The sequence below is a fragment of the Pinus tabuliformis genome, chromosome 7 (genome assembly GCF_031772625.1).
Source record: "Pinus tabuliformis cultivar Carrire ecotype Pingquan chromosome 7, CPIR1, whole genome shotgun sequence".
NCBI lineage: Eukaryota > Viridiplantae > Streptophyta > Pinopsida > Pinales > Pinaceae > Pinus > Pinus tabuliformis.
In genome coordinates this window covers 104,780,286-104,804,271 of record NC_142293.1, presented here as the reverse complement: position 1 = coordinate 104,804,271, position 23,986 = coordinate 104,780,286, and the positions used below count along the sequence as shown (strand labels likewise).

The 23,986-nt window shown below is 35.6% G+C and overlaps 1 protein-coding gene across 2 annotated transcripts; it reads right to left on the bottom strand.

Annotated features, from left to right (window-relative positions):
- Positions 1 to 812: 812 nt before the first annotated feature.
- LOC149245506 (putative disease resistance protein At5g47280) lies at positions 813 to 4,658 on the bottom strand. Of its 2 annotated transcripts, none has more exons than XM_089457787.1 (5): positions 3,966 to 4,658; positions 3,424 to 3,833; positions 2,662 to 3,017; positions 2,351 to 2,562; positions 813 to 2,091 (listed from the first exon to the last, which is right to left on the bottom strand). In XM_089457787.1, the coding sequence occupies exons 1-5, from the start codon at positions 4,618 to 4,620 to the stop codon at positions 1,253 to 1,255; spliced, it is 2,472 nt and encodes an 823-aa protein (XP_089313913.1). In that variant the 5' UTR covers positions 4,621 to 4,658; the 3' UTR covers positions 813 to 1,252. The 2 variants fall into 2 exon arrangements, with proteins under 2 accessions (XP_089313913.1, XP_089313914.1); XM_089457788.1 differs by having other exon boundaries at positions 2,351 to 2,559.
- Positions 4,659 to 23,986: the final 19,328 nt, after the last annotated feature.

Sequence of the window (23,986 nt, the reverse complement as noted above, 5' to 3'; positions counted from 1 at the left end):
CTTAACCAAAATTTGGATAGTTGTTGTTTCAAATATAATTCAGAATGACATTAAGAAGAACCCCTTATGAGCAGGGCACTTCTTCAACCTCTTTGTAAAAGTGAACACAAGAGTGAAGGAGAGAACAGAACAGGGAGCAGAAAGCCAACGAAGAAAAGAGCAAAGAAAAAAAAGAAACGCATCAAAAAACGAACTTTGCACCAGTAAGACATAGGAAATTCAAGACTTATTGTTTTGTTTTCTTCTTGAATCATTATAAGCCTGATTGACACTACGACCAGAGTTTTAACTGAAATGTTAAGTGTTGGTTCTGTAAATCTGAAATTCCCGCAATCTTAAATCGCGTGTGAGTGATTCCAATTCTTACCTGTGTGCTCTGTTTGAATTCGGTTTTGACAGCCCTGCTGGCTGTTGTTATTGGTGCATAGCATAACAGGAATGCATTAAATTTGGTATTTTTAACCTTAACCAGGAAATGATTTTTGCAACTGGATAGTAGTGCAACCAGCGTTTTAAAGATTAAATTTTAACTTTCGCTTAAAAGATATATATGATCTCTTAAAATTTCCCAAGAGGCAAACGTTCCTGTTTTATTAAAACAGATAAAACTTGCAGATTAAATGCCCACTCTAAACCGCAGATAACAGGAATACACAGAAACATATATACATATATTTGTAGTGGGGAAGACACCCAATTAGGAACTTATCAAACCTGCAATCAATCTAACCAACACTGTTGCATATCCCAGTGATAGACTCCAAGGAATTTACAGATACCCTTAGAATATGTGGATAACTAGATTTTAGAAATGGTAATAATGGAAATGGGACATGAATAACATGTCTTTTATTATCATAAAATAAAGCAAAACATTACAAAGATCCTTGTTTGGAACAAGGACAACAGAAGTGGCCATTACTTCAAGATATTCATGGAAGAAGAAGAAGAAGGAAGAGGAGGAGGAGGAGGGACTTCACTTACAGACACCCTTAGAAGAAGAAGAAGCATGGACTTCACTTACAGACACCCTTAGAATATGTGGATAACTAGATTTTAGAGATGGTAATAATGGAAATGGGACATAAGGAGGAGGAGGAGGGACTTCACTTACAGACACCCTTAGAAGGAGGAGGAGGAGGGACTTCACTTCAAGATTATTGGAAGAAGAAGAAGAATGGACTTCACATCAAGATTATTGGAAGAAGAAGAAGAAGTTTATGATTTAACTTCTTGCTGTGTAGGTAAGATATCAAGCATCCAGCCAATCCAGACTGAAGTGTGCCTCTACCACTTCAACTCTAAGCTCTGGAATAGCAGAGCTCTTGAAACGCATCCATTGCTGTCCAATCTTCTCATCACAGATAACATGCTTTAGATGTTTCAGCGTTCCAACTGATTTAGGCAGCTTCCTCAATCGGGAGCACTCTCTCATGTCAAGCTCCTCGAGTTTCTTTAGTTGTCCTATCTCTTCGGGAAGTTCTTTTAGGCATTCACATAGCGAAATGTCCAGATATTCCAGCTTCGCAAGTTTTCCAATAGATGTTGGAAGCTCTTTTAAACCTAGACATGCAGATACGCTTAACATTCTTAAAGAGCCAAGCTTCCCCAAGTCATCAGGCAACTTCTGTAGAAGGTGACAGCTAGTGATAGACCACTTCTCAACTGATGACATGTCACAGATACCAGGCGGTAACTCCTCTAAATCACAACAGTGGTCCAAGTTAAAATCTTGCATTATGGGAAGCTTTAGGCTTGACTGGGAGCTGTTGAACTTGGACATATTTCCATGCCCTTCACATAATCTCAGAGATAGCTTCTCCAAGTTCTGCAAGACTTTACTGTGTTGTTGAAGTGGGGGCACATTCAACTTCTCCAAGTGAATAGTCTTAAGCTGAGTAAGTGAAGATAAAGCTGGTAGACCGTTCACTGTGGCTTTCTTGTACCCATAATTAAACACTATGAGGACTTTCAGTTTCCTCATGGAACTCAAAAATGATGGAACAAAGTATTTGCTCGCAGAAAAGAGTAAAACCAAAGCCTCAGCCTCACCAAAATTCATCTCACACCACTGATCGTCTTCCATTGCACCTGCAGAGATAACCACAGATGCAAAGTTAGATTAGAACATTATAGGTTATTGCACACCCTATGAAATCATTGCATATCTTTTCTAAGAACTTTTGAATCAATGATCAACACCTAGATATCATTACATATCTTTTCTTGCAGATCACAGAGTGAAACGCCTATTTGGTGTAGGATAAGGTTGGCATGTGACAATTTTTTTGACTCCCATGTTTACGAAAAAATTATGTATACTTCAAACAAAGCTGTTAAAATCACCCACCTGTGTGAATGGAAACAACTTGAGCATCAAACGCTTGATCCTTGAGCAGTTCCCATTTTGCTGGCAAACTGTCCTCCTTTTTGGGCATAAGCAACCTCTTCCTGCGAGCTATGCTGCCTCGGGATGCCAAATATAGGGCCAAATCCCGCATTACATCATGTTGAGAAAAGTACAGCTCAGAGGCACTGCCATAATTGATTGCTTGGCTCCTACTACATCCAATTACCAAGACAACAACACAATGTTTAAGACAGAGGAAGCCAAGATTAAATGAGCTTGAGCACATAACAATTAGAAATTAAGGCGCTTACCTGAGATTGCTTGTTAAATTCAACAGATTTCTGCTTGCAAGCTCTAACAAGATGACAAAAGCATCTTGCCACTCCATCTTTCGCACATAAACCCAAATATCCAATAATGCATCCACTGATATTTTTCTATCCTCCGGAAATGACCCCAAGTCTAAGAAGCACTCCCGTGCTTCCTCGTCCAGGGCATCAATACTGGTCTCCAAGCATCTAAGAAGCCCTTCTTTGTGATAATCTGATATCGATTCCCCATTTAAGAGCTTGTTCTTGGCAGCCTCCCAGGCTGGATGAGGCTGAGCATACAAAGAGCTTCCGATCACCTTCAGAGCAAGTGGCAGGCCTTTACATTCCGCTTGCACCTGTGATTCATACACCAGCAACACTAATTGAAACTTCTATAGGTGGAAACCAATCAAATACCGAAAACAAAAGTTGTTGAAAGCATGAATATTTTGCCTCATAAGCTTAAAGTTTATTCACAGGTTTTTGTTAGATTGTTTATGAAGATGAATATACAATTAAGTCTCTGACTAGAATCTTGTTCACTGGATTACCGATATCATTGTTAATGGCAGAGTAACTATTAATATGGAATTATGTGAAACTATAACGATATCTTGATATGATATGCCACTGTAGTAATTGCTTGTAATTAGGGACATTTAGGAGAACACTGTCTCACAATCATTAAATTGAACCAAACTTAGTAAAACAATATATTGCATAAAAATAGCATTCCAGTACTGTAAGTCTTAAGAGACATACCTGCTTGATTAGCTGCTCGTCCGCATTACTTGGAATTGATTTCTGCCCAAAAGCCCAAAAGCAGAAAAGAGGCAGAGCATCAGCATCATCCAGCAATGGCAATTCATAAAGCCTGGTAGAGGTTGTTGTGCGGATGATAGAACGATCTCGTGTTGTGACAAGGGTTTTATAACCTTCACCTTCAAATAACAATTTCTCTAAAATTGCCTTAGACCAGACATCATCTAACACCACAAGGGTTCGCTTGCCTCGCCTGAGCAGCTGCTGCTGCATCTGTCTATGTGCATCCTCGATATTCTGAAAATCAGGTTTCTTCCTCCGAACAATCTTCTCCCACATGGTCTCTAGAATTTCCTTCAGGTTCGGGGATTGTGAGACCGTGATAAAAATGATATTGTTTTGAAAAGCACCTGCCATACATAAAAGATCAATTTGTTAGGATGGAAATTCCATAAATTGAACAGAAATATAAATTTATTAAATGGAAAAAGATAGCCTTTTAGGAAATGAAAATGGTTTGAATAATTAAAATCCTCAATTACCTTTAATTTCTTGATCATTGCAGAGGGACAATGCCATAGTTGTTTTGCCAACGCCCCCCATACCTTGCACCGCTACTACGGACACCTCTCTCTGGAGTAGAATCTTCTTAACATTAACAATATTTTTCTCCAGTCCCACTACAAAATCAGATTTCACTGAGCCACTACAATTAGAATTAGAAGCTTCGTCAAAAGCTCCATCAAACATACCATGTGGACCCATTTGTTGTAACATCATTGCATTCTCATCGGGATCATTGGTGAGCCTGGGAACGATTGTTTCATTCACGTTTCTCTCATCCACTGCCTCCAACTCGTACAGATGGCGAAGACTCTTGAACTCCGAGATGATATTGGCCAACTCAAGAGATAATTGGTCAGGTATCTGGTATTGAACGAAGTCACGGATTTCCTTTTCCAGCTGGTGGATTTCAGAAGCATATCTGAGGCTCTGGAAAGTATTAAGAGGGCTGGTTTTCTCGCACATTTTCACCAATTGAACGCCTCTATTGAGGATGCTCAGGGACTTCTCGTAGAGGGGATTCGGTTCATTATTTTGTATGTTCAGCGAACGGAGGTGCCCAACCGTTTGAATAAGGCCTGCCAGCAGCGATTCTAATGTACGGCATAGTCCCTTGTAATTTAATGTCATCATCCTGTAAGGGGTGTCGTCTCGTTCAATGGAGATTGGGAAGAAAATAGAATTACAAAACAAAAGAATATCTCCGATATATGGGTATCTATGGTGTATGGAAATGGCCTTTTTGTGGTGATGTTTAGAGGTTCGAGAATTTATAACATGGAGCACATTACCTTTTGGAATGCCTTATAAATGAAAAAAACCGAGTGCGTGGCCGGCAAGTCAACCGACATGTTTGCAGGTAAGCAATGACTTAACTCAATAACGACCCCGCGGTTGCCCATAGAACGCCATCTATGACTTGGTTGGATCTGTGTATGTTTTAAATTCAAACTGCTCACCAGATGATTCCACACGGCTAATGAGGCCATTTTCAGGATAGATTATTATTTTTTTATTTTGTTTAAATTTATTATAAAATTTTAGTTTACCATGTTTCAGACGTTTATTATTTCAAAATTTTAAATATTAATTTAATTTTTTTTTAATGTATAATTTAAATAATAAAAAATCCCAATCTTACCCTGCAAAAGAAACCTATTAAGAAATTTCATTAGAAAATCAAAATAATGCTGCGCCCCTTTCATGCTGTGTCGCGTAATGATGGCCCTTCTGGGTTATTCTGGAACATGATTCGGTCACAGTGATTGGTTGGCGATTGAACAATGAATTCGTCTATTTGCTTCTTGCAAGTCTCTTAATCGTTTCCGTCACCCGGATTTGTTGAATAATGAATTTTCTACAACTCTCATGATCGTTTCGTGGATCGTAGATAGCGTGTCCGTGGTCAGAGAGACTGATCAGCCGTTGAACGGTGGCGGCTAACGAAAGAGTTTGTTCCTTTCCTAGTTGTTTCTGCATTGGTTCTTTGCGGGTTACTTACAGTTGCTGTATAACCGTCATGAATGGTCCATTGTAGAGTTGTTTGAGAGACGCGCTCTGTAACAATGTAAAAGGGCGTCGTCTACTTAGACTTTTTGGATGCTGATGTGGCATTGCATTGATGGTCATAGCATGGCGTTTCTGGCAGCTTCTCTCGATGACTATGCCTGAGAGATAGACTTTTTGGATGCTGATGTGGCATTGCATGGATGGTCATAGCATGGCGTTTCTGGCAGCTTCTCTTGATGACTATGCCTGAGAGATTTCCAGTAAGCCGCATCCGCCTTGATCACCACCAGACCGTCAAAGTGCGGCGGTATATAGGGTTGGAATTTTACGAGCATTTTGATAGTATTTTAAGTTTAAATATTTTGAAAAACTGTTTCTTGTGATGTATTACCGAAAACGTCATTACTGCCCTCTTCCAAATCGCTGCAAATCACTTGCACCTGGGCAGGAGGCCTGGAATTTGATGGCACGTCTTTACTCGTGATGTATTATATCGACACGGAAATAATTAAGAGCTCTAATATTTAGAATTGGTGACACAATATTTGTTTTTATTTACATAACTTAAGTTCAGGTTACTTATTTAGCATGGTTTTATGTTACGGTTATGTTTAATTTTTTTAATAAAATTGTGGAGTTATATAAACAAAAATAAATGACATCCTCAAATCCATTAAAAAGGCAAAATCTGGAAACAATATAAACAAAACAAAAGACCCCTCAACTTCTAATGCATACCTTCCATACATTCAAGGTATCACTGACAAAATTGCCAAAATTCTCAGGAAAAAAGACATCAAAACTTCATTCAAACCCTTGTCAACTATCAAGCAAGGTATGAGGTCTGTTAAAGACAGCCAGGATCAACTTCAGCAGAAAGGAGTTTATATCATAAACTGCTCTTGTGGAAAACATTATATAGGGGAAACTGGCAGGTCTGTAAGAATAAGACTCAAAGAGCATAGCGCTGACATCCGTAAAGAAAGAACTCGCTCTTCAGCTCTTGCTGAGCATGTAGGTAAAACAAACCATCACATATGCCTTGAAGAAACCAGAATCGTTGCCAGAGAAGAACACCATTTCAAGCGTAAAATTCGTGAAGCAATTGAAATCATAAAACATCCTGGGAACCTTAATAGGGATGGGGGATGGGACATTAGTAAAAACTGGAACTGCCTGCTTAAAAATAAAAATAATAAGTTAAAAATTAACAATACATGAATCTGAGTATATATAAAATAAAAAATAAAGCTCATAAATAAACCTAATTCTTATCAATAAAAAATTTAAAGAGAAATATAACTAATCAGTTTAACAATTGAAATCCACATAAAACTAATACATTAATTTAAAAAGAATAAAAAAATAATACATTTAAAAATAATACAATTAAAATTAATACATTAAAAATAATACATTATTATTAATTGAATCAAAAATAATACATTTAAAATTAAAATTAATACATTAAAAATAATACATTAAAATTTTTAAAAATAATACATATAAAATTAATGCATTAAGAATACATTAAAAATAATACAATTAGAAATAATACATTTAATAATAATACATTAAAGAATTACATTAAAAATAAAAATAATATATTGAAAATTAATACATTAAAAATTGAATCAATAATAATACAATTAAAAATAATACATTTAAAAATAATACATTTAATATTAATACATTAAAAATAATACCTTAAAATTTTATTATTAATTGAATAAAAAATAATACATTTAAAATTAATACATAAAAAAATAAAATAAAATAAATAAATAAATAATACATTAAAATTTTTAAAAATAATACATTTAAAATTAATGCATTAAAAATACATTATAAATAATACAATTAAAAATAATACATTTAATATTAATACATTAAAGAATAAAAACTAATACATTTAAAAATAATATATTTATAATTAATACATTAAAAATTTTAGGCTAGGTTTTTAGGGTTAATTGAATTATTAAAATAATAAATAAAAATTTTAGTTTACTAATATAATCTCTAGGTCGGCCTAAAAATACCCTAAACGATCAACCTTTTCCTTATTTATCTCAGATCTTTTTCTCTCTTCTCTGTACATCAAAGTCCTGATGATGAGCCTTGCTCTAGGCTCGAAACGTCGACAAAAAGAAAATGATGAATACTGTGGATTATCCGAATACAATCTCTCAAAAACCTCTCCATAGAAACCTGCAATCCAAAAAATAAATGAAAATATTGTTTTTATTTAAATAACTTAAGTTCAGGTCCGGCCTGGAGTATGTCGTAAAACTGCTTCTGCTTGGCTAAGAGCTCGTCTTCCTCGGACGTAAGGAAACAGGTTAACGGCCCAAGACCCAGAGGCATCTGGCAGGAGTGAAAGCCTGCTCCCTTACGGACCACCAGCGGGTTATTACAGGTGGCGTGGTTTTCCTTGATAACAGTGATGAGTCAAACTGACATTCGCGGATAGCAGCCAGAGATGGTTGTCCTCAATGTTGGTTTGACACCTGAGTTTGATAGGTTTTGCCACCTTCGGAGAAAAAAAAAAAAAAAAAAAACTTAAGTTAAGGTGTAAAAATTATATGTAATTTTTTCTATTAAAATTTTATTTAGCATGGTTTTATGTTATGGTTATGTTTATTTTTTTAATAAAATTTTGTAGTTATAGAAACCAAAATAAATAAAACTAACTAGTAAATATATAAAGGTTTCTGAACCAACTCAAAGTTGCTTAATTCTTATCTAAAACAAAGTGAAACAAATCAAATTGGATGTCGTTGCGAGTAAGTGGTATCACTTTTTCAGATTCTAGCGCCAAATTAACAAGTGTATCTTATCAATCCAAAATCAATGTAGGTTATTGAAGGAATATAACTGTAATATTATTGTAGATATCTATAATGACAAAATTGGCTGACATTAAAGTTTGAAATTGGAAGTGAAAATGGGAGGTGACTATAAGATATGGAGCAAGTGACATGGGTAGTTAGTAGAGTAAATGCATAAATTATTGGATAAAATTATTAGAAAGGGAGGGGTATGCAAAAGACACTAAAAATTTAAGATAGAATCAACTGCATTTTCATCCAAGCCACATGCCCAAACTATTTTAAAAGTACACATAGAAGCAAATATGCATGTGGTGGAAGTTTACCATAAAATTGACATTGTGGAGTCCCTATTAGGAAAAGCATGGATCATGAATTTTTCGGAACTTTTATATTATGGAAGCAACATACTTTCTAAAACTATTACACTATTACCATGCTTCAGTAATCACTCAACTACCAAATTCTAGTTCCATGTCAAACTTCCAAATTCTCCCTGGTAATTTAGTATTGTAGGGAACTCTCTTTAAGTTGCAAACTTTGGAAAGTCACTTTCCTCTTACCCAAACAACTACAACTTATTTTTATAAGTTCTTCTTGTTTCCTTGTTTTTCTCAAGAAGCCTATGCTACAAATTTCTCATCATCAACCAAGGACAATTTTTTTTTAACATTTCTAATAATTTATAATTTGAGTAGTAGTGAGAACAATCGTCCAACCAGATATATTTTCAACCTTTAGATTTCATTTATTTTCTCAAATTCCACAAATTCAACATTAGATTTACATTTTTCACAGAATATCCACACAAGGAACCTCTATTCCATTGTCTACAGGAGTACACCTCAGAAATTGTTCACTTAACAACAAAGCCAAAATTTTTACAATTGAAAATGCCTCCAAAAGTCGTGTGAACTCACCACCATCCATAAAATATATCCAAGATCTAACATATGTAACATCTGTCAAATAGATATTTTTAAAATTTTGAGGACGTCTTTCAACTAATAGTAGAAAGAACACAGTTAAAAACGATAGTTGTTTATTTATGACTGACCACCTACTACATTCTAGAAATTAAAAATTGCCATGTGAATGATGTAAGCTAGCCATATATTGTCTCATTGTTTCTCACTAAAGAAAAGGAAAATAAAAAGGGTGGATTATAAGTGAGTTGGTCATACATGTAAGATGTAATAATTGTTTTTATAGTACTGATTTTATAAGTGAGTTGGTTATACATATCAGATGTAGTAATTGTTTTTATAGTACTGATTTTGTCTCCTAAGGAGAAGGAATTCTCCTTAATAAGGGTGGATTATAGGTGAGTTGGTTATACATGTGAGACGTAGTAATTGTTTTTACAGTAATGATATGGCAGATTATAGTTGAATTGGTTATACATGTCATATGTACGGATTCTGTGTCTAACTTCAATATTTCATCTGTTGATAATAAATTACCAACCAACACTCCCATGTGAAAACTTTACGAAATATTAAAACACTTTTAATACATCGTATTGGTTTTACTACAAACTCTGACTCCACATTGATTCCATGCAATTATGATGATGGAAAGGACAGTGAGCCTAGAGGATAGCCTATGATAAACTCCAGAGTCCTTAAGATTGAAATTACCTTACTACAAATTGTGACCCCACATCTATTCCATGCAATTATGATGATGGAGAGTAAGATGAGCCTAGAGGATAGCCTGATCAACTCTATATGGAAATTATTACAAACTCTAGGATAGCCTAATCAAATCTAGATGGAAATTACTACAAACGCTGACCCCAAATCAATGCAATTATGATGATGAAGAGGATGATGAGCCTAGAGGATAGCCTGATCAACTCTAGATGGAAATTATTACAAACTCTGACCCCAGATCGATTTCATGCAATTATGATGATGGAGAGGACGATGGCTTCTAAATTTGTGCATAATTTTTGTACCGTGTGTTTTGAAGAAGAATTGATAAGTGGAATCTTGATGGTTTGGGAGATGTGGATCCCATCAATGAGTAAATAGACTTCATGATTCAATAGTCATTTGTGTGTCATGTTGTTTTTTTTTATGATAAATATGTAAAAAAAATTAAACAGTTATTGGAAAGTCAATTTATTATCTAAACATGATAATTAAAAAGAAAAATTTTAAACATAATATTCCTTAATAAAAATACCTCAATAGAGAAAAAAAAAAAAACAAACAAACAAACAAATTGTTTTACAAATAACGAGGAATCCAAACTCTAACCGTGATGGTACTGAATATGCAATGATGGTACTAAATATGCAATGTACCGTATGCTCATTTGCATTTGCAAACTTACCCAAACAAGAGCTTGAATCCCTCCATTCGTATTGCAAGCTAGTATGAAATTTAAAATTGAAGAAGCAACATTCATATTGCCAGCTGGTTTGAAATTTGAAATTGTGGCCTTCCTCGCTAGACTACTACATTTCAAATTCTTTCTTATCAATAGAGATCTTCATGACCAGAAGTTCAAGTCAAGGAGGTCTCTCATTTGCATCGATATTTATCTCGAAGTTACAATGGCGTCTGCACTTGGTAATTGTATGCAGAATCACTTGGACTCACTCCATACAGATTAAAAAGGAAGGTTTGCGATGAAATTTCTTCAATATGATCGGGAGACGACATTCCTGGATGAAAGTCAAATCTCTGGAAAGAGATCAGTTTGGCCTCCTAGAAAGCCCATGGGTCATGGTGTAATTCTCATATGCTTTATCTCCACAGCTAGCTGTGACCATTCCTTGAGGGTACGATTTTATCCCAATTCTTATGATGATCATCCCCTAAGTTAGTACATGAGGGGGACGCGAAAAATCCCTCAGGTATTCATGTGGAGAGAATAATCAAAAAATTTATGTCACTACCTTAGCAGTGACATTTATGGACGGTTAAGGTAATTAAAATTTTATTAATTTTTTCCTGCGCTCTCATGTCAAATTTTAATTTTTTGGAAGTTTATGATGTAAATAAATGACCATAAAACCTATTTCCAACTCTATAGATCCATTACTGCACCGCTAAATAAGTACATGTGACATGATACTCCTGCGGATGCCATAGCTTCATACGTACCATCGACTCAACGCGATTTTCCGGCGACTACACCGCACATGCTCCTGCATGGCTCACTGCGCAGACTTCCTCCTCTCCGATGTATTAATGACATGACATGACATATACGGACGTGCATTCAGTGTCACCTCCGTTGGGAGGAATTCAAACTGTGCAGTTCGCGGGAAGTTTTTTGAAATGAAAGTTCAAACTTACTAGTCTCGCGCGCAAACTTTTGAAATCAAAACAGCTGAGCGCGTGGTAATCGCTATTTTGGATTGGAGGAGCAACACGAAAGGGTTGATCTGCTTGGTTCTGAGGATTCAACGCAATTTGGATAGAGAGTTTCATCATTGGTAAACTACAGGGATCTTGATAGATGATGTGTGCTCATGGTCCCCCATTCCCACAGAGTCCATCAACATGGAGATCGTTCTTCTTTCTGCAATCCAAAATAGATGTCCTGTGAATAAAATAAAGTAACTCCGCGGGACTTTATCCTGAAATTCTGCTCTAGACTTCTGCTCCATCGTGACACCAATTACCTCATTTACCAAGAAGTCCAAGAGAAACTGCACGGTACTCATCATGGCTGCTATTATTCCATTGCTCATCATTTTTCTTGGGACTTCCCAACTAGTTAAATTAATTTCCAGTTTGAGTTTTTGTCTTGTGATTCGTGAGCATAGATTAGAGGAAGAGTGGAGGAATTCATTGAAGAGAGCGAAAGGAAGGCGAGGGTTTCTGATTTCGGAAAAAAGTTGATTCCAAAGAAAAACCGCAATGAGGTCTAGAAGTTCCTCTGCAAACAGGGTGTACTTTATGCCAAGAAAGATTAAAATTTGCCCAAGAACCCTGAGATTGATGTGCCCAACTTGCATGTTATTAAATTGATGCAAAGCTTGAAGTCATTTGCATGGTATCTCACAAATGATGGCATTGAGTGCCTTCACACATCTCTATATCTGCCATCAGAAATTGTTCCAGCAACAGGAATGAAATCTGCCAAACCTCTGGGCCACCAGGTGGTGATAGAACAAGAGGACCACCACGATTTGAGGGAGATCGACCTCGATTCCGTTTACCTCCATAACTAGATCGAGATTCAAACCCGTCTGGAGCACTGTAAACAGCAATTCAGTTACTACTGATATATTTATAAGTCCGCCTCCACCAACAGTGTATGGACATGATAACAGTTGAGATAGAAACATCCACGAAAGGCCTGAATAGTCTTCGCTTTGAATTTGACGGACAACATAAATATTTAGAAGAATTTGTTAACTAGAAAAAACTCCAGTTGCATGTGAAGGTTCCTATTTTTCATTTTTTAACATTTTGGACCATGTGAAGGTTCACTCGCGATTCGATTTTTGTCTAAGTAAATTAATCTCCTCTTTTTTAATTTTTTAACATTTTGGACCATTTGAAGGTTCACTCGCGATTGGATTTTTGTTGAAGTAAATTAATCTCCTATTGCATGTGAAGTGAGTAGCTAATTGGACATTTAGTTATGAATCACAGTTATTTTTACGTAACTAATCTATTAATTTTTGATATTTCTAAAATATCTGCTCAATAATTTTAGAAATTTCTGGAAATTTTACATAATTCTGATTTAAATTTCTGAAATAATAAAAAAGGGCTAATCAATTATTAACTTATTATTTGGGGTTGTTAATGTTTATTTATATTTAATTATAACAAAATAGTTTGTTATTTAAAATCACGTCCACTTGTAATTTTTATAAATCTTTGTTATTATATATTTGTTTTAAATGAAGGTTGCAATTTTGTTTACGTTTCTCCTATATTCTATATAAATTAATAACATTTTATTTATTATTTTTTAAAGGGTGAAAATTATATTTCTAGTTATTAATATAGTGTAGATGTATTTATTAATTTATTGAAAGAAAATAAAAAATAAAATATGAAATTATATCCTTAAACTTAATTCGTTTATATTATTTTCATAAATCACTTATCTAATTCATTTATATTATTTTCATAAATTACTTATCCACATATTATGCGTACAATGTATTGAGCATAAAATAATTTTGCAATATGGAGGTTAGAAAACATGTGTAATACATCATTGTTCACTCCAATAATTTTATTAAACTATTAATATTATTAATATATAATAAAAAATAAGTATAATATTGTTATAGTATAAGGTATAATTAGTTTTGATAAATAATATTAATATTTAAATTGTTGTGCTTTTTAGGTGTAGTTTAGTCGGTGATATAATGAAGTGTTAAGGCACTCTTTATAATGTTATTGGTTCATATTATAATTAGGTTTTTGTGCTATGTGTTGGGCCATATGAGTATGGTTGGAGGATATAGTGGTAGCGAATGGAATGGATCTCATGTAGCACAAGTATGGGCTTGCATGTTGTAATCTAGGATATTGTAGAGAAGAATTACCTCTGGTATCCTTAAATAAGCACACACACACATGAATAAGACATGGAAAAAAACACAAAGTAATGGGAGAACCAAAAATAAATAAACACACACACACACTTGAATAAGACATGGAAAATAACATAATAATGGGAGAAAAAAAATATGCTCTTTATTGATATATTACCACAATATCAGTTCTAATCCTTCTTCTTTATTACATATTTACACTTTTATTTAGTTACAACAACAAATACCTTTGTCAATCAGCCTGACTACGAGGTTGATTGACTTGCAATTCTCACTAAACAAACAACTTGACTTTAATCTTGGTTTATTATTATGTCTAGTTGATATAGTTGACTAGCCCTTCCAACAGATCCGCGACTTCAATTCCTTTCTCATCCTAAGAAAGCTGTAGATATGGACATATGTTTACAAAATATTTAAAAAACATTATTGCAAAACATTTTTTATTTATGAGAAATAGTGATTCAAAGACTGAGATGCCAAAATAGTATTGTCGCTTTCTTTCAAACATGACTAATATTCATTGGCTCTAGTATTGATTGATTTTCTTGTCGATCTTGATTTAGTGTTTCCTTTCTCATTGTTAGATTTGTTTGTTGCTTTTGTACTCGTTGATCAATGGGTTATTCTAGAATCACTTCCAACCATGTATGGAGGGGTACTTTTTTTCCTAGCACATTAACTCCTATTGCTTGTCATTTTTCTCTTGTGGAGAAAAACTCTCCAAGTCTGTTGTTGCATGCTAAATTGGAGATGAAAATTTTGACTTTGAAGCATTGGGTCTAAAAATATGAAAAATTGGTGGAGGTGCATATAAATAGAAGGTGACTTAGCCTCATTTGGGCACACTCATCTTCACACTTCTCTCTCTCTTTGTCCTCATTGATTGGGTACAGATTTCTAGGCCTCTCTCTATCCACACGTTTGAACTTTCAAGAGCTCGAAATTTCAGGAGAACAAAATTTGAGGAGGTTGAAATTTGAGGAGAGTGAAATTTCGGGAGGCCAAAATTTCAAGAGACCTAATTTCTGGGCAGTTTGACCAAGCATTGATCAACATGTGTTGACTGCAGCTAGGGCTGACCGCAAGTAGGTTGTTTGACTAGGTTTTGATTGGGCTGAATTTGAATTTTTTGAGGGTTGCTTTATCTTATTGTTTGAAGGCTGAAGTTGACAGAAGTTGACCAATTTGTTGAGGGTCAAATATGCCTTGTGGACTAGCGTTGACTTTTATGGTTAGGATTCTTTTGCTGCTGTTATAAATGATCATATTTGTAAATTGTACTATCTCGCTCTGTTGAACTATTGAAGACTAAAATAAGATTTGATCAAGGGTTTCCCCACATTGGGGTTTGTCCCTGGCTGGTGCCACATCTTGTGTCCTCTTGTCTTGAATTGTCTTCTACTGTTTGTATTTATGTTTTATCTTCATTTTATTATCATGTTGATGTGATTGCTAATATGAATATTAATACTGGGCTAATAAATAAATTGAAGTAAAATTGCTCTAAAGCATAGAACATACCATTGTTGCCTAAAATTAACATGGTATCAGAGGTGAGGTGAAGACAAAGCCCAAGAAAGAGTGAAAGAGAAATCAAAAAAGATAGTTGGATAAGGACAAAAGGTTCAATGGGTTCCTCATCATACTTCTCAGCTGAAGAGAAGCTCCATGATAAATATGACTATCATGGATGGAAGATGTCTCTTGATTTGACCTTGGAAGAAAAATAAGTGATGGAATATATGCAAGGTAAAATTCCCGAACCTCCTTAAAATGCATTGGCTACTCCAAAGACCAAGTAAAATAGGGCTAAATTCAAAGCAAAGAATATTATCAGGGATTCCATTGACAAGCATCTAGTGGCCTACATCTCTGAATTGAAGACCTCCAAGGAGATCTATGATAGGTTGGCCAGCATGTTCAAGGTTAGTAATGCTAATCAAATTCTATTTCTCAAGAATAAGTTGAGGGATATTAAGAAGGGAAAGGACGAGGATATTCAATCCTAATTCTTGAGGATTACTAAGATCAAGAATGATCTACTCTCGATTAGGGAAGTCATTCCTGATAGGGAACTTACTCTCACCACCCTTGGAGGACTCCCACCTTAGAGGTATGTATTTAGAACCACCGTCCTCAACAATGATCGAATTACAGGGTTTGAAGAATTGATGTCCATATGCATTCAAGAAGAAACAAGAATGGTGAAGAAATAAATGCATTCTAATGGAAGTAACCCCACTGCAATCTTCGTTCATGTCAAAAGGAGAAATAATCCAGGGTCTAAAGGTCATTTCCATGGAAATCCTGGATCTAAGGGGGCAAGGAAGGGCAAGTGCGTTGTTTGCAATAAATTTGGCCATTGTGCAAGGGAGTGTCCAAATAGAAGGGATACATCGCATGATGATGATCACAATAATTCTAGAGGCAACTTCAAAAACAACAATCAAAGGAATGACAGGTCCAATGGCAAAGGAAAAAGGAATGCAGGACATCAAGGAATTGGTCAACCACTACAACAAAACCAGCGATTAGCGTCCCTTTTTACTTCTTTTTTTGCATCTAGAGCCCATTTTTGGTGCTATTTGCATCCATTTATCAAATATGGTGCAAAACTTGACACAAAATTTGCATCAAGTTTTGCACCAAATCTTACACCAAGTTTAGCACCAGGTATTGCAATAGGTTTTGCACCACGTTTTGCACCAAATTTTATGCCAAGTTTTGTGTCATCCTTTACACCAGGTTTTGTTCCAGGTTTTGCATCAAGTTTGGCACCTAATTTTGTTTGACATTCTTTTGCATCCTCATTTGCATCCACTTTTTGCACCTACACTTGCATCAACTTTTGCATCGACTTTCGCATCCTTTTTTGCATCATTTTTTAAATCATTTTTTGCATCCATTTTTTCATCCATTTGTGCATCCCTTTTGCGCCAAGTTTTACATCGTGTTTTGTGTCTAGTTTTGCATAAAATTTTGCATCTACTTTTGTTGCATCCACTTTGCCCTCTTGTTTGGCATCCATATTTACATCCTCTTTTGCATCTATTATTGTACCCACTATTGCATCTAATATTTTTGTGCCACAATTAGCGCCTAGTTTGGCACCTCCTTTTGCACCCACTTTTGATTATAATTTTGCATCCACGTTTGCATCCTCATTTGCGTCTAGGTTTTCATCAACTACTACATCTATTTTTGCATCCCTTTTTGTATCCAATTTTGGACTAGGATTTGCATCGGGTTTTGTGTCTCGTTTTGCATCTACTTTTGCATCGACTTCTATTGCATCCACTTTTGCACACAATTTTGCATCCACTGTTGCACCCATTTTAAATTTCACTTTTTGCATCCCTTTTTACATCTTCATTTGCATCATACTTTGATTCTTTTTTTGCATCTATCATTACATCCACTTTTGTTATGCCACAATTTGCACCATGTTTTGCACTCACTGTTGTATCCACGTTTGCTTCCAATTTTGCATCCATGTTCACATCCTCTTTTGCATCAAATATTGCATCTATTTTTGCATCCACTTTTATGTTAGGTTTATGCATTGGGTTTTGCATCTCGTTTTGTATCTACTTTTGCATCTATTTACATTATATCCATTTTTTGCATCCAATTTTGTTTTGCCTGTTGCATCAATGTTTGCTTCCACTTTTACATCCATTGTTGCATCTTATTTTGCATATTTTTTGTCTATTGTTACATCCACTTTTGTTGCACCATATCTTGCGCCTACCATTGCAACCACATTTGCTTCCACGTTTGCATCTCCTATTGCATCCACTTTTGTTTCATCCATTTTTGCATATACTTTTGTTTCCGTTGTTGCATCCACATTTGTTTCACCACAATTTGTGCCAAGTTTTACACCTACCATTGGACCCATGTTTGATTCCACTTTTGCCTTCATGTTTGCATCCAAGTTTGCATTGACAACTGCGTCTACTTTTGCATCCACTTTTGTGTCAGGTTTTTCATGTTGTTGTGCATCTACTTATGTTGTATCCACTTTTCATCCAATTTTATTTCTATTGTTGCCCCCATTTCTATGTTCGCTTTTGCATCCCTTTTCCAACACTCATCATATTTTCTGCATTGATGATATTCCTTATGGCATTGACAATTATGAACAATTGATGACAATGTCAATAATATTGACAATGATGAAAATGAAGATGATGGCGATGACATGAATTGTGATTATGATGATAAAGACGATAGTGGTTACAATGACAATGATGATGATGGCAATGATTATGATGATGACGATGCTAATGACGTTGGCGAATCTTCCCAATTTTAGATGTTGTCATTGTCATAATCATAAGCATTATCTTTGGTGTCATGATCATCATTTTCATCTAGGTCATCATCAAAAACAATAATGGCATGAATGATGATGATGCATGATTACAACAATGTCGATAGAAATTACATTAATGATGATGATGGGGATGATAAAAATGACAATGACGATGATAATGGTGGTGATGATGATCATCATCGATCATCTGTCAAAAATAGAGTTGTTATTTCTCTTACGTATATCAATGTGTCCTAAACAACCCTTTTCTAGCACTGATCACATTTTTTGGGTTGATGATATTTCTTACAACATCTACAATTATGAACAATTGCAAACAATGTCCATAATGATGATGATGATGGCATGAATGGTGATTATGATGATAATGTAATGATGGCAATAACAATGACAAGGATGATGGTGATGATGATGACAATGATTATGATAATGAGAATGACCTTACAATCTTATGGATTCGTGAACAATTACTAGTTTCAATACCATCTTCTGGATACGTATTACTATCATACTTTTTAAATTTTCTGTCTCTCTTGAGGTATCTTACTATAATGGTGTTGTCAACACTAGAAAGATATCTTGTTGTAATGGTGGTTCTAATGTTAGCACTAGCAAAGTTTAGAAGGGAGGATGCTACTACAAGAGGAATTCCTTCTAAGTGACTATGGCATTCAAAATGAGGCTTTATGGGCTGCTTGTTAACACATGTTCTCATGCTCATATAAAATTAATGTGAAAAGTTGCTTTAATTGGTTCCCATGCATAATTGATATTGATAATGGGGTGGTATAAAATTGTAATGGGCATATCCGTTAGTTAGTTATGATGGGTCAACAACGTTGAAACCATCCAAGTGACATTTCACCTTGGAACAATCGTCGCTCGTGCGAAAACACGAAGTTTATGTAAATGAAAGTTGTGATTGTAGTGGAATTAAAACCATCGAGAAATATCAAAGAAGACGCTGCCTACCAGTTTTGAAAGACAACCAAGGCATTGAACAACTATTTGCGTTAGGATGTAGTGAGGGAATCGAAGGAAATTTGGCAGCCCTAAGTTTTCATTACTATTGCCAATCACACATTCAATAGTAACCATAAAAGGTAGCCACATATAAACAGAACCTCGAGGTGTTGACAGTCAGAATCTATTGTAATAACTTTGACGTATATATAGTTTTGTGTTTAGATGAGAATGAAGTGGGCTTCATCCAGGGTTTGGCTCAATCCTCGTCCATTCCATGCAGTGGTGTTTAATTCGCCAAGCAAGAGAATATTACGTGAGTGTTCAGAGTTAAATCAACAGAAATCAAGGACGTGTGATTGTCAAATTATTGCTCCTCCCTTATGATTGAGCGCTTGATGCGATGGTCATTATCCTTGGGTGATACTTTTATTCCCCATTTTCTATTGAAAAAGTAGCGTTTTTCTGTTCGATTATGATAGGATTGGATGAACGCCGGTTTGGGTGGATGTAGACCCATGTTTTTTTGTGGTGATCTTCAAATGTCTTGAGGATAAGAAAAAAATCCTTGACCAAGGTCCGTGGTTTTGGGGATGAGTTGGTCTTCTAGTGAAGCCATGGTTTCCCAACTTCAATCCTCTCACTATGTTGCCGATGACTACTCTAGTATGGGTAAGATTCCCAGTTTTCCCATTCAATTTACCCATCTAGATCTCTTAGAAAAAGTGGGCAATTTTATTGGAAGATTCGTCAAAGTAGACAGGGAAAGACTTTTGAAAGGCATTTTCACCTATGTTTGCATATGTGTTTAGGTAGATCCCAATGAAGTTTTGCGAGATAAAAGTGGATGGGAATTGTGTATTCCCAACCCCTGGACTATGAAAATACAACTTTGCGATATAGGAATTACCAACAAGATAGACACCTTCAAACTGTGTGTCCCTTTCCAATAGGGGCTTCCTCCTTACAGTCATCTAAGAACTCTAGCTACAGTTGGAGGGATCTTAAGGAAAGAGAGGGATCCAAAATGTAACACCCCTCCCTTGTGTGTCAAACTTTGCAAACCTAAGCTGAGAAAAGTTAGGTATGATGTGTAATATAAAAAGTAAATACATTATTAATAAATTAATCACTTGGAAAAGCGAGACACCAAGAGATGAGATTCTTGCCAAATCACATTGGTGAATGGGAAAGGATAATCCTTTCATGGTAAAGCTTCTCGATTTAATTCTAGATAAGTTGGATGGATTGGAGATAAATATCCATTGAGAAAAACATAAAAGTTGTGCGGGAGAGAAAGGAAATCTTCTATGAGGAAAATCCTCATGGGAGAGAAAGGTGAGCTTTTATGAGATAAGCCTACGCAAATGGATAAAAAGATCCATAAAAGCGAGACACCGCTAATGGAAACCATATCCTTCCATATGCTAAGGTCAATGGTGAAGTGGGTCTAATCTCTTGCTATGGAACTTCATGCATGGAAAAGGAATCAATATCTACCTACTATGCCAAGGGGAATATTAGAAGGGTACTAAATAGGACTAAAGACTATTGGCTATTGGAATGGCTAAGTTATACTAGATCTAGATCTTTATCTCGGTAGAGAAGAGAGTAAAGAAGTGAAACATAGAGATGCGAGTATCATATGTCTAGACGAGTATAATATGTATAGAGCTCGAAGAGAATGAAATTCTCTGAGAGCTAGCCATAGCTCAAAGAGCCTCTTTTTAGTTGTTGAATTTAATGTCGATTGCTTTCTCCTTTCCCTTATTTCCTCTCTCTTATTCTTTTTTCTTTTCTCCTTTCTCTTATTCCCCTGTCCTTTCCCCCCTCTCCCTACCTGTACCCCACCCTCACCCGGACGGCCCTCAAGCGTGCCTTCCCCTATCCTCGCCCTATGATCGCTTACCGCTTATCTTTTTTCTTGAACTCGTACCTTTGATGGCTCCTCCGGAGAGCGTTCCATTCTCCTGCGGTGCCGCCCCTTACCTCTTTCAGAGTAAGATAGACTTCTTTCTTCAAACAAGTAACAGTTGTTCGAAAAAAAAGAACAACCAACAACACCCAAAGTACTCATACTGACTTTCTCTCCTACCGAACCGAAGCAAAGCGTAGGTAACCGACTTTCTTTCTCTCGATACGGCAACCGAAGCGAAGCGTAGGTAACCGACTTTCTTTCTCTCCTACCGAAGGTAACTACCAAAGGTAGGCATTCATCTACCGAAGGGAGGACGACAGGTAACTGACTTTCTTTCTCTCGATACGACAACACAACTGCCAAAGGTAGGCATTCTTTCCGACATCTTTCCAACTCTTGCTCTTACCTCTCTTTCCAAAGGAAGGAAGGGGGGTGTGGGGGGAAGGAAGGATCAGCTTCCTTCCCACCGCCAATGAAGGAAGGGGGTTGTAAGGAAAATATTATTAGTGCCAAATGAAAATTTATGTTAGGGATGCTTTCACATAGTTAGTTTTGTAATTATTATAAACATCACATACATAACAACCACAAATAAAAAAAGTATGTAATATATAAGAACAAAACTAATGAAGTTGTTAGTACTAAAATGAGGCATATACTATCACATGTAATCTTAGATATACTTAGTGTGAAACACCATGACATCAATGTCTGAGCAGTTTGTAAATGTGCAACAAGGGCTCAATAGGGGGCTAATATTTATTTGATAGTCACGTTCTTGGCTTTGTTGCTTCATTTGAAGGAAGGAGGACACTATTGAATTATTTCAATTACATGGTTCACACCTTCCAAGTATTAGTTAACTTGCCTAAAAAGGTTCCTAACACAAGTGATCAATGCAAATATCACCCATAGGCTACTTTTGTTCACAAAACTTAACTCTCCCACTTTATTTTTGTAAATACCCACTAATTCAAGTGTAGCCATGGTAGTTGATGCACAACCTCATGTGCACCAAAAAACATCCCATAACCAACCTCCTTGAACCAAGCTTACCCTTCCACTCCTAACACCAAAATGTGCAACACTTATCATAGGGTCCAAGGGGTATTGTCCTTGGTGGCCTCTCATCACTATTGATAACTAGGGTTGAAATGTCACACCCCATGCTTGTGAAACATCTACATCATTTGGCACATTGAATTCCATCCATGCGCACCAAGTTCTAATATGCATGCATGCTTATCCTATATCTGCTTATATTTAGGAATGCCAACCATGACATAACCATTACAATATCTTTTTTCTTATTCTTCTTCTTCTTATTACTATAGAAAAAAAGGACCCTTTTGTTATTCACGAGGAAGAAAAAAAGCACAAACATTGACAAAAAGATTGTAACTTCTGTCATTACAATGGGTTGCCAGAAGACAAGGCATCACGACCCAGAAGAAGAGAAAAAGAAGTTGTTGTAAAACCAGGGTTTTACAATTTTTTTTCTTCTGCAAATTATAAGACTGACTAGAAATGACAATAGCATGCAACCAAAAATTGTAGAAAGTGTATTATACAACCACGAAGAGGGCCCTACTATGAGAAAAACGAAGACAGTGACTAGAAATGACATTAGCCTGTAACAAAAAATTCCCGAAAGTGTATTATACAACCATGAAGAGGCCCCTGTCAAGAGAAAAAGAAAGACATTGTATTTGAGGCTAATTGAAAGCTAAATGTAGACTCACTTGAAATTTATAGTAAGCTAGTTGATAACTAATTGAAAATTTGACTTAAAGCTGATCCATATTAGTATATGGGCATAGAATGAGAAATTTGAACTGGGTTGCCAACTAATTCATCATAATATATGTAACCTGTCTCCAGACAAATTATTCTTTTTTAGAGAGAATCTACAGTTGTATTTAGCTCCCTATGGATGTGATGGAAATTGATTTCCTAGAAGTGGTTCTTTAACTCCACAATTTTGCTTTTCCAGGAGGATAAACTTATAACTTCCAACTATGCTTTACTGTCATTTTTTTTTGGCTCCATTACAATATTTGTATGTCAACAACATGGCACACTACAACCAAGAAGATGAACAATTACATCATTAAGAGTTACAAAACCATCTTGCCATTGAATAACCAACATTAATTAAACAACCATTTAACAACATAATAGCAATTACACTATATATATATATATATATAGATCACATTACACGTATAAATACCGCATTTCAATAGAAGTTAGATGAATTGCGCTAGTCCCAAAGTTTTGCTTTGACTTGAAATTAAACTCTTCTTCACTTTGTGATTTTTGTGTTATCCACTAGCATAGACCCATCTTAAATATAGATATAATATGAGCGGAGAGGGATCCAATTTCTTCATTGGCAATTATTTTTTATGAGCAAACATTATTTAAATGTTTTGTATTTTTTTTTTTTTTTTTTTTTTTTAAATTTATTTTGGCCGACACTAGCAAAATTTCAACTTTGATGATGGAAAAACATCGCTGTAACCATACTAGGCTGTAGAGTGAGCTTGGCATATTCATATTATTTTCATCCTCAACATTGAGGATTGTGTAAAGCTCAGTGGAAGATGCCCCTTGGAATGATGGACAAACATGGCCGTAACCATACTAGGCTGTAGAGTGAGCTTGGCATATTCATATTATTTTCATCCTCAACATCGAGGATTGTGTAAAGCTCAGTGGAAGATGCCCCTTAGAATAGTTTTGATGCCCCCAAAATGACTTCCATTCTCAACCCCTCCCCATGACATTTGAACTTAAGACCTCGTAACAACTAAACCCCATACAAACCAACTACCCTACAACTTATCATGGATCAACCACAACAATACTTATTATAATAATTTAAAACCAAT